We start from the raw sequence: 12,028 nt of genomic DNA on the forward strand, positions 1-12,028 counted from the left end.
GTGTGTGTGTGTGTGTGAATTAGGTTTATATTAAATTGTAGGGAACAAATGTGCCCCCACAGTGAGTGTGTGTGTGTTAGTGAGTAAGCATGTGTCAGAATGTGTGCGTCAGTGAGTGAGTGTGTGTCAGTATGTGTGGGTCAGTGAGTGAGTGTGTGTGTCAGTGAGTGAGTGCTGGTGTGTCGGTATGTGTGCGTCAGTGAGTAAGTGTGTGTGTCAGTGAGTGAGTGCTGGTGTGTCAATATGTGTGTGTCAGTGAGTGAGTGTGTGTCAGTATGTGTGTGTCAGTGAGTGAGTGTGTGTCAGTATGTGTGTGTCAGTGAGTGAGTGTGTGTCGGTATGTGTCCGTGAGTGAGTGAGTGTGTGTCAGTATGTGTGGGTCAGTGAGTGAGTGTGTGTGTGTCAGTGAGTAAGCGTGTCTCGGTATGTGTGGGTCAGTGAGTGAGTGTGTGTGTGTCAGTATGTGTGGGTCAGTGAGTGAGTGTGTGTGTGTCAGTATGTGTGTGTCAGTGAGTAAGCGTGTCTCGGTATGTGTGTGTCAGTGAGTAAGCGTGTCTCGGTATGTGTGCATCAGTGAGTGAGTGTGTGTGTCACTGAGTAAGCGTGTCTCGGTATGTGTGGGTCAGTGAGTGAGTGTGTGTGTGTCAGTGAGTAAGCGTGTCTCGGTATGTGTGGGTCAGTGAGTGAGTGTGTGTGTGTCAGTATGTGTGGGTCAGTGAGTGAGTGTGTGTGTGTCAGTGAGTAAGCGTGTTTCGGTATGTGTGTGTCAGTGAGTAAGTGTGTCTCGGTATGTGTGGGTCAGTGAGTGAGTGTGTGTGTGTCAGTATGTGTGCATCAGTGAGTGAGTGTGTGTGTGTCAGTATGTGTGCATCATTGAGTGAGTGTGTGTGTGTCAGTGAGTAAGCGTGTCTCGGTATGTGTGTGTCAGTGAGTAAGCGTGTCTCGGTATGTGTGTGTCAGTGAGTAAGCGTGTCTCGGTATGTGTGTGTCAGTGAGTGAGTGTGTGTGTGTCAGTGAGTAAGCGTGTCTCGGTATGTGTGTGTCAGTGAGTAAGCGTGTCTCGGTATGTGTGTGTCAGTCAGTAAGCGTGTCTTGGTATGTGTGTGTCAGTGAGTAAGCGTGTCTCGGTATGTGTGTGTCAGTCAGTAAGCGTGTCTCGGTATGTGTGTGTCAGTGAGTAAGCGTGTCTCGGTATGTGTGTGTCAGTGAGTGAGTGTGTGTGTGTCAGTGAGTAAGCGTGTCTCGGTATGTGTGTGTCAGTGAGTAAGCATGTCTCGGTATGTGTGGGTCAGTGAGTAAGCGTGTCTCAGTATGTGTGTGTCAGTGAGTGAGTGTGTGTGTGTCAGTGAGTAAGCGTGTCTCGGTATGTGTGTGTCAGTGAGTAAGCGTGTCTCGGTATGTGTGTGTCAGTCAGTAAGCGTGTCTCGGTATGTGTGTGTCAGTGAGTAAGCGTGTCTCGGTATGTGTGTGTCAGTGAGTAAGCGTGTCTCGGTATGTGTGTGTCAGTGAGTAAGTGTGTGTGTGTCAGTGAGTAAGCGTGTCTCGGTATGTGTGTGTCAGTCAGTAAGCGTGTCTCGGTATGTGTGTGTCAGTGAGTAAGCGTGTCTCGGTATGTGTGGGTCAGTGAGTGAGCGTGTGTGTGTCAGTATGTGTGGGTCAGTGAGTGAGTGTGTGTGTGTCAGTGAGTAAGCGTGTCTCGGTATGTGTGTGTCAGTGAGTAAGCGTGTCTCGGTATGTGTGTGTCAGTGAGTAAGCGTGTCTCGGTATGTGTGTGTCAGTGAGTAAGCGTGTCTCGGTATGTGTGTGTCAGTGAGTAAGCGTGTCTCGGTATGGGTGGGTCAGTGAGTAAGCGTGTCTCAGTATGTGTGTGCCAGTGAGTAAGCGTGTCTCGGTATGTGTGTGTCAGTGAGTAAGCGTGTCTCGGTATGTGTGGGTCAGTGAGTGAGTGTGTGTGTGTCAGTATGTGTGGGTCAGTGAGTGAGTGTGTGTGTGTCAGTGAGTAAGCGTGTCTCGGTATGTGTGTGTCAGTGAGTAAGCGTGTCTCGGGATGTGTGTGTCAGTGAGTAAGCGTGTCTCGGTATGTGTGTGTCAGTGAGTAAGCGTGTCTCGGTATGTGTGTGTCAGTCAGTAAGCGTGTCTTGGTATGTGTGTGTCAGTGAGTAAGCGTGTCTCGGTATGTGTGTGTCAGTGAGTGAGTGTGTGTGTGTCAGTGAGTAAGCGTGTCTCGGTATGTGTGTGTCAGTGAGTAAGCGTGTCTCGGTATGTGTGGGTCAGTGAGTAAGCGTGTCTCAGTATGTGTGTGTCAGTGAGTGAGTGTGTGTGTGTCAGTGAGTAAGCGTGTCTCGGTATGTGTGTGTCAGTGAGTAAGCGTGTCTCGGTATGTGTGTGTCAGTGAGTAAGCGTGTCTCGGTATGTGTGTGTCAGTGAGTAAGCGTGTCTCGGTATGTGTGTGTCAGTGAGTAAGCGTGTCTCGGTATGTGTGTGTCAGTGAGTAAGCGTGTCTCGGTATGTGTGTGTCAGTGAGTAAGCGTGTCTCGGGATGTGTGTGTCAGTGAGTAAGCGTGTCTCGGTATGTGTGTGTCAGTGAGTAAGCGTGTCTCGGTATGTGTGTGTCAGTGAGTAAGCGTGTCTCGGTATGTGTGTGTCAGTGAGTAAGCGTGTCTCGGTATGTGTGGGTCAGTGAGTAAGCGTGTCTCGGTATGTGTGTGTCAGTGAGTAAGCGTGTCTCGGTATGTGTGTGTCAGTGAGTAAGCGTGTCTCGGTATGTGTGGGTCAGTGAGTGCTGGTGTGTCGCCGCTATACCTGATGAGGATGATGACAGAGGGTGTCTGAGCCATGGCCCCGATCATGCTGCAGGCACATATGACACACAGGAAGGTGAGGAAGGCCTCTTGGCAGCCAGGGCTGGGACACTTCCCTGGGACAACCGTAGCGTTGTCACTGTCCCCCAGGATACACGAGCAGCTTGTCAGGTCCTGCAGGCATGAAGAGGGGGGGTTGTATTAGAGAATGGAGCTGCCCTGGAGCAAGACCCTGGACAGCCAGCTCTGGCTTGGCTTGCAAAGTCCCCTTTTCTCTAGTTCTTCTACATGCTTACAGTGAAATCTCCGATTGCGAGCATAATTCATTCCGGAAACATGCTCATAATCCAAAATACTCGCATATCAAAGCAAATTTTCCTATTAGAAATAATGATTCGTTCCACAACCCAAAAATAGTCATATAAAAATGATCAATACAAAATATAAAGTAAAAAAACATAATACAAATTAACCTGCACTTTACCTTTGAAAAGAATCATGAGTGGTGTGAGGGAGATGAGAGACAGGAGAAGAGGAGGATTCTTTTGTAGGGCAACTTTCATTAAATCTGTTGGCTCACTGGAATCTTTTTCTTTTTGTGCGACTTTAACAAGGAACCTATCTAATGACAGCTGCTTTTGCCTCCTTTTCAATTTTGCGGAATTGTGGACATCGCATTAATTGCCATTAAACAGATTTATCGCTCGCACTGCTACACCCTTGTTTGGGTGGTGCTTTTCTACAAAATTTTGACTATACGAGTAATGTACGCCGCCTGACCAAGCTTCGGAAACGATTACCCACAATCCCGCAGTGAGAGAGAGAGAAGAACCATCGGCTCAGCTGTGATTACGTACTGCTAGACAAAGCATATACATAATTCTCATATTGCAAGACCTAACTCGTTTATCACATTAAAATGTATCAAAAAATTTTGCTCATCTTGAAAAACACTCACAAACCAAGTTACTCGCAATCTGAGGTTTGATTGTATTTAACTGACAAGTTAAATGGGCGGGGTCAGTGTACTGATGGGCAGGTCAGTGTGGTGGATGGGCGGAGTCAGTGTACTGATGGGCAGGTCAGTGTGGTAGATGGGCGAGGTCAGTGTATTGATGGGCAGGTCAGTGTGGTGGATGGGCGGGGTCAGTGTACTGATGGGCAGGTCAGTGTGGTGGATGGGCGGAGTCAGTGTACTGATGGGCAGGTCAGTGTGGTAGATGGGCGGAGTCAGTGTACTGATGGGCAGGTCAGTGTGGTAGATGGGCGGGGTCAGTGTACTGATGGGCAGGTCAGTGTGGTGGATGGGCGGGGTCTGTACTCACAGGTCGGGTGCAGCCAGCAAAGCAGGCTGACAAGTAGGTGACTCCATCCGAGCCGCACACAGGGCTGACGGAGGACGTGTAGCAGTTGCAGTTGTGAATGCAGGTGGCTTCCGGTCGCTGTCCCACCTTCAGGGTCCTGTGTGCACAGGTCACAATGACCTCAGTCTTTTCAAAAGCTATTTTTATTCCACAATTTTTTTTTTCCACAGCGATTTTAATCTTCGTGCATCTGGACCGTTTGCTGGTGCGAATGAAGGTGACCTCTTATTGGACCTGATCCAGAAACCTAACAGGCGACCCGGAGACACACACAGGACTGCTCAGATTCCCAATGGGCAGCACTGTGGCCTCACACCTCCGGGGTCAGGCCTGAAAATCTCTTTCCATGTGTGAAGAGTTTGCATGCTTTCCATTACTCAGCCTCCTGCAGGTAATCGGGTCTCTAGGTGAATAGTTCACTCTAAACCACCTGCAGTGTATAAGTTGGATGCACACAGCACTGTATCACTGTTTTTTAGATACATGACACAAGTAATTAGAAAAGCAGATGTTTTCAGAGTCCGTACTGAATATCAAGCAAATTATATCAATCTTCATAAAAAACATTCAAATAAATATCAAGTGAAATGCCAGTCCATATTTATTAAACTCACAAAACAGATATTCAGCTTCATTAAGATGCAAATTCATTAAAAGAACCCTCTACGTTTCCTAGCGTTTGTGATGGTAATCCCAGGACCACTGCGGATTGGTCAATGAATAAAGACTCTGGTGACAGAGAGATGGACATGAAGATATAGACTCCCCGACACATCCTGCAGACCGTGAACGCATTTTGCGTTGTATGAATAGATTTAATCCTGCCTGAACGAGTTTCACCCTGATCTTAACAGCCGTGGTGCACCCTGAAGTCAGTGCGTCGGTCGTCTTCTTTTTATAACTTTCTGGATGCTTTCTGAGTGTAAAAAGAGCAGTTACATTTAATGATAGCGCTGTTGGCTGTCTTTCTAACCATTAATGTTTTGTTTGGAAGTATTAGTTATTGTTCCCTTTTAACTGCATAGACTTTATATCGTAGTTCGGATAAAATACCCCTGCGGGGTCCACAAGGGTTTCGCATTATAAAATCGCATTATAATTTCATGCGACAGGCTTTTGTGCTTGTTCCATAATTTGCTATATTTTTCTTATTTTTTAATGAACGCCTACATTTACTGATTCATAAGCTATAAGAAAATTGGACTGGTCAAAAAGGGATGTACTTGTGGCTTCTGGGGCTGAAAGCGATGTCTGGCACTTTCTGGACCAGTAGCTAAACTCTCCTGTATTTCGGGTCAAATGCATTCAAAGAGGACTGAGGTTTGTAGAAGAGGTCAGACACCATGACGTGCATGATGAGCTTTGGACAGGCTGTGACAAATTTCCATTTAATTTCAGGGGCTGCGATTTAAAATTGCCCTGTATTTTCTAGCGTAAACAGCAAAATATTTTTCAGTAGTATTTTTCACTCAGTTTATTACCAAATGCCATTTCTGACTGAAAATCAATTAATAAATTAACTCTGGCCCTCTATACAGAAAATATATAAATAAGATAGAATGACATTAAATAGCACCAAAAAAACAACACAAGCCTTTGAAGGACCACTTACTCGTTGCCATAGGCGATGGTCACCCCAGCAACAGGCCCCGTATCACATCCCAGGAAGAGAAAGGACACGTAGCAGGCGGTGGAGACCAAGTTAACCAGCATGGCCATGCGGACAGCGCCCAGAGCGGACAGGTTCAGCTTCTTCACCAGCAGCCCTCCCAGGAATATCCCGAGACAGGCGCATGGAATCGCCGTCATGCCTGCAAGACCGGAGGAGCGGAGTTACATTGGTGACCCCCACACCTGCTCCCCCCACTACAAAATTCGAGCCAAAGCCCAGGAAGACCTAGAGAAGCACTGCATCATCAACACAGTACGGTTTAGCAGCACACATCAACATCTGTGACAAAAGACAGACAACGGCCAACAAAAGGGCAGGAATTCTCATGCACCATGAACCTGCAGTCAGATCAGACTGCACTTGTACTGAATGCCTGAATCAGGCAGTACATGTTATAGTGACTGTGAGTTCACAGCAACAAGGGATGAGAATAGCTTTTTCCTGTAGGGATGTATAGCAGGGGTTCCGAAGCTGCAGAAAGGTGGAAACGACTAAACGTGTTAAATCTGTCCTGCCAATCTATCTACCTGTATCCCCCCCCCCAACACCAACAAGTTTTATATAACATAAGCCAGTCCTCAGTAATCAAATGTTGGAAATCCCTACTATAGAGGAATGTTTCCAAACCCAGTCCTTGGGGACCCCTAGACAGTCTGCATTTTGCTCCCTCGCAGCTGACCCTGTGTCCATGTGGCATGTCCAAGGATATGAGGGCGGGTCACCTACCTAGGAGCTGATTGGCCGAGGAGGTGGTCAGGTTGAACTGCTGCTCAAGATACTTCCCCAGGAAGGCGGCAAAGCCGGCAACCACAGCGATCTCCATGCAGGCGGCCAGGATGATGCAGGTGAACACGGGGTTGGAAAGCAGGTGCTTCGTCACTCTGGGAATGACTAGAGATGGAGGGAGTATAGAGGAGTAAGTAAACAGAACAGGCTGGAATACATATACAAAATTCACAAAACAAACTGACTCAAGCGCAGTTTCATCCTTGAGGAGTAACACGCCAGAAAGTGCCAGCCTGTGGAGGACTGTGCCCCAGCTAGCAGAGCTGACATGCTTTGTTTTGCTACGTGCTAATTAGCAGAGACCAGGAGTGAACAAGGTGACGAGAAAGTGTTCATGAAGAATCCTGGTGATAAAATTTTAGGTACTGAGTGTCAAAGAAAAATTTAATCAGTCAAAGAACAACTTGATTTTATAAGTGTTTTAAACTTAATGAATGGGAGGGTTTAGGTGTTCAGTCACCATTCCTGGCCCCATTTCTTCCATAAACTCTGCTATTTTTAAATGGTATTAAATGTTTATATGTTTAACTCTGTTATTCATAGGTTGATGTTTTAGAGCAGAAACGCATGCATGTTTTTAATGCTCCTCATGTGACTGTAATGTCACCTCTGCATGACCCCCACATGACCTCTCACCCTTGAGATGCTCGCAACAGGAGACGCTGGCCCCAGGTTCATGCATTTGCAGGGTCCCGTTACTGGGCTTGGTGCGGTCGTAGTCGGGCGCCAGGCCGTCAGGGAGCATGGCCCGGTCGCCTTCGGGCCTGGCGACTGCCAGCGACTGCGGGAAGCCAAACATGAAGATTGCCGAGAAGAAGAGCAAGGCACCGCAGAGGAGAAAGCCGCCCCACCAGGCACCGATCCAGCGGGGGTCGTCCGGGGTGATCTCCAGCATGCCTGTGGGAACGTGCAGACCCCAGTGAAGGAGGACAGGCTGTACAGGTGTGAGGACAGTGTACCATATGAGGACAGGCTGTACAGGTGTGAGAACAGCCTGTACAGGTGTGAGCACAGACTGCAGAGGTGCGAGGATAGGCTATACAGGTGTGAGGGCAGCGTACAGGTATGAGGACAGGCTGTACAGGTGTAAGGACAGTGTACCATGTGAGGACAGGCTGTACAGGTGTGAGGGCAGCGTACAGGTGTGAGGACAGGCTGTACAGGTGTAAGGACAGGCTGTACAGGTGTGAGCACAGACTGCAGAGGTGCGACGATAGGCTATACAGGTGTGAGGGCAGCGTACAGGTGTGAGGACAGGCTGTACAGGTGTAAGGACAGTGTACCATGTGAGGACAGGCTGTACAGGTGTGAGGGCAGCGTACAGGTGTGAGGACAGGCTGTACAGGTGTAAGGACAGGCTGTACAGGTGTGAGCACAGACTGCAGAGGTACGACGATAGGCTATACAGGTGTGAGGGCAGCGTACAGGTGTGAGGACAGGCTGTACAGGTGTAAGGACAGTGTACCATGTGAGGACAGGCTGTACAGGTGTGAGGACAGGCTGTACAGGTGTGAGGACAGGCTGTACAGGTGTGAGGAGAGTGTACCAGTTTGAGAATAGGCTGTATAGGTGTAAGGACAGCATACAGATGTGAGGACAGGCTGTACAGGTGAGGACAGTGTATATGTGAAAGGAGAGGGTGTCCAGGTGTAACTACAGCGTATCGGTTTGAGATGGAGCATATAGTGTACAGGTTTGAAGACCGGGTGTACAACTGTGAGAATCAGGTATAGGTGTAACTGCAATGTACACGTGTGAGGAACGGGCATGCAGGTGTAGCTGTGCAGTGTACAGATGTGAGGATAGGGTGTGCAGATGTGGGACAGGGCATACAGATGTGGGACAGGGCATACAGGTGTGGGACAGGGCATACAGGTGTGGGACAGGGCATACAGGTGTGGGACAGGGCATACAGGTGTGGGACAGGGCATACAGATGTGGGACAGGGCATACAGGTGTGGGACAGGGCATACAGGTGTGGGACAGGGCATACAGGTGTGGGACAGGGCATACAGGTGTGAGGACAGCATGTACTGGCACAGGGGTGAGACTCACTGGTGTCGATGAAGACAGCATCCACGTAAAACTTTGTGCAAAGGGAGCCGAGGATGAAGCCGCAGGCTGGTCCAAACACCAGGGTTGAAAATAAGATTCCTGCAGTGAAGCACAACACAGAGGAGGCATGCCTCAGTAAACAGGAGCAGGGACAGCAATTCTCCGGAAGCTGCTTAACTGAGGGGAGGGGAGTTACTGATTTACTCAAATCCCACCCAACTTATGGAGGCAGACCTGCTACACAGCGACCCCCTGGCTGACAGATGCAGGTGGCCTCTGAACAAACATTTATGGAGAAGCATGAAAGGCTCAAAGTGAACTAAAACCAAACACTCGGGATCCTCAGTCTTAACAATGGCTCATTAGAGCTGGTGTTATTTTTGGGCCGCGGCTTTAATTAAACGTCTGACTTCTGCAATCTGTAGAATGACACAAAAAGCAACATGAATGAGTCCGGAACGAACCAGGACCCATTCGTCTGCAGTGGAGCTGGGGAAATTTGGCCACTTGAGTGGGGATTGGGGCTGTTTCTGGGGTAAATTAGTGAGGCTGCTCTCAGATTTCCCGCCAGTCTGACACGGCCGAATGGAGACATAAACCATTCCAAGCAAAAGCCTGACAGGCCACTCACAACGCTGGTCGGCATGGTTACCAGGTTAGCTGCAGAAGCCAGACAGCTTGACGCATCAGTGGTTCAATAGACCCACCCCCCCCCATATACCCTCAGAGTCTGAACATTGCCCTTGCAGTGCGAGGCTCAGTGCCACTGGGGGACAGTTTGTGTAAGCTTTCCTTCACAGTTTGGCGGGGGCAGATTTGAGGGTGTCACGAGGGGTGGCATCCCTTTTCCATAAGATCACAACTGAGCCCAGAAGAAATCTTAGCACAATACCTGAACTCTGCTTTAATTACAAAAATAACAACATTACTATGTACAAGGGCATGGTATCATTCACTAATCTGGCTTCAGGTTTTTTGTAATTTTCATAGTAATTATTAACATCCATAATTCATGTCTTCTTAGACAAACAGCTGTAAACAAGAAAACTAATTTTTGCTCAGGTTGCAGTTCCAGCTTTGACCAAGAGGGGGCAGGATCAGCACAGTATGACATAGTGCTGTCTCTCGTACTTCGAAGGCATGGAAACAGAAAGGCGTAGAAATGGCAAAGGGTACAATTGTTTCCCAATGAAATAGCATGTCACTTGTTACAAAAAAAAAATGGCCAAGACCTGGTGCTGTTAAGATAAACCTTTCTGTAACCACAGCGATAAAGCCTTCCTTTAACTCACCACTTATCTGATGGACAGTCCCAAAGGGCATCGACTACGGATCGATCCGAGATCGCAGGAAATCCACTGAAACTGTGACTGTTCTTGCTCAGCTTAGATACATCGGGAAATGTTTTTAAACATAATATCATTCCCAGTGTAAGAACAACGAAATACTGCACCGGGTTTGTTAAGATGGCATAACGACAGAATGTGGAGCCTTTTATATTATACTGCCATTGAACAATTAAAACATCATTGTGCAGGAATAACGGAACGAATTCCTCTGCAGTAACTCATTTCCTCGGCTGGTAAGACGCGAGGAGCAGATGCAGTGAAGCACTGCTTCAGAGTGGAGGCCCTCTGCCGAAGGTCTGCTCTCCACATGAGAGCTCAGCTGTGGTCGGGCTGCTGTGACGCGTCTCCGACACGCAAGCTGCTGGCTTTGGGGGAGGGACAGGAGCAGAGGTGTCAAGGCAGCTTTGGCCCCCAGAGACCACAGACGTCAGATCTGCTATCAGTTGCGCCCCTGTCCATTGCTAACGTCACCATGTTCGGAGGAATTTAAAGGCTCCCGCTGTATCACTCCGGGAAAAAAATGCATTTACTCTGCATGTAGAATCCTGCACGCTCGCATTTAAATCAGGGCGCCGGTTCCCGTGTCCAGCTGAAAAAGACGGACTCCAGATAGCCCGTTGCACAGGGTGGATGAGGCAGACCGAGCAGCATCCAGACTCCAGCCAAATCGGGACATCAGGTGAAACGACACGGGTTGCCACCAATGTGGCCGCGACCCTCACCCCAGCGTCCCTGTACTCGCCTCTGTTGGTAATTCTGTGCATCGCTTGCCGCGTTTTTCACTAAACACTGATTCAGAAGAGACACCACCCCCCCCCCCCCCCCCCCGCCTGCCCTCCACACGGATTACGACTATCTGAACAGAAGCGCTGATGCACGCTGTTGGCACTGGAGAGAGTGCGCTGCCCACTGGCACAGCCCTGGCTCCTCCCCCTGCCTCCAAGCCTCTGCTGCAATCCTGAAGCCACTGGCCTGCCCCCCCCGAGTGCAGCGGTGGCCACCCGCCGACTGGACGCAGAGACTAAGACGTGACCTATTCCGACACAGAGTCCAAGATGGCCGCCCGCAGAGCCGATATGTCAGGGCCGCTGCCTTGCTCTGTGTCCCTCCCAACCCCCCCAGGCAACATGGAAGAAAAAGCGAGTCATCCTAGACTCATGTCCGTGTGCCTGTGTCAGCCATTATTTGGGTGAAGGGACAGATATTTGACGGTTGCTTTTGGACAAAGCCTGACAAATAACCATGGCCACGTTCCCAAAAAAACACTCTTAAACACACCAGCGGCTGTAGGCAGCCCACTTACAGCGCTGGCAGGGATTCTAAAAAGCATATTAAAGCATATCAGACAGAAATAATGCGAGCGAAATAGAAGAAGCACAAATCATAGTATTAAAAATGCTGTAGCACAGAAAATGAGCTTATAGTTCTTAAGATTTTTAAAATGAAAAAAATGAAAACAAAGAAAAGCAAGATCTTGAACATTCAGAAGAACCTGCCTTGGACCAGTGGCAGAAAAACATCATCGACCAATGACAGCAACCTACCATCAACCAATGACAATAACCAACTATCGACCAATGACGGCGACCAATTAGTGACCGATGACAGCAACTTACCATTGACCAATGACAGTGACCTATAACACTAGCTGCCATTACCCAGTATGGGCTCTGTGATAAAGGAGACAAGCATCGATCAGCTTTCCATATGCGCTCGCCTCGCCTGCCACAGCTAATTAATAAATACAACCCAATCGCTGAGTATCTGAAGCTGCCTTCAGGTCAAGGCTGTAATTCTGAGTCTCCCCATAAGCACTTTGCTTTTCATGAGGACACTTACGCCCTGGTGTGTTTGGCTCACAAACTCTCTGGTCAGCCTCACTGGTCTGAGGTCAGCACAGCAACCCATCCCGTTCCTCTTCCAAGCAGTAAAAGCTGCAAGACGGACTTAGGCACGCCTTCACTTTCACCGAAGGATCTTTGTTCAACCAGAAGGAAGTGA

General features: G+C 48.7%; 1 protein-coding gene across 1 annotated transcript in view; it reads right to left on the minus strand.

The window, feature by feature from the left end:
• The window catches only part of slco3a1a (solute carrier organic anion transporter family member 3A1a), a 52,288-nt gene that overhangs the window by 6,598 nt on the left and 33,662 nt on the right, over positions 1-12,028 (minus strand). Inside the window, exons 3-8 of the mRNA XM_048972462.1 lie at positions 8,679-8,777; positions 7,260-7,520; positions 6,564-6,728; positions 5,778-5,976; positions 4,127-4,262; positions 2,803-2,975 (exon numbers count right to left, since the gene is read on the minus strand). Of these exons, the coding sequence (XP_048828419.1) occupies positions 2,803-2,975; positions 4,127-4,262; positions 5,778-5,976; positions 6,564-6,728; positions 7,260-7,520; positions 8,679-8,777 (1,033 nt within the window). The remainder of the gene's footprint in view (positions 1-2,802; positions 2,976-4,126; positions 4,263-5,777; positions 5,977-6,563; positions 6,729-7,259; positions 7,521-8,678; positions 8,778-12,028) is intronic.

The sequence above is a fragment of the Brienomyrus brachyistius genome, chromosome 13, assembly GCF_023856365.1.
Source record: "Brienomyrus brachyistius isolate T26 chromosome 13, BBRACH_0.4, whole genome shotgun sequence".
NCBI lineage: Eukaryota > Metazoa > Chordata > Actinopteri > Osteoglossiformes > Mormyridae > Brienomyrus > Brienomyrus brachyistius.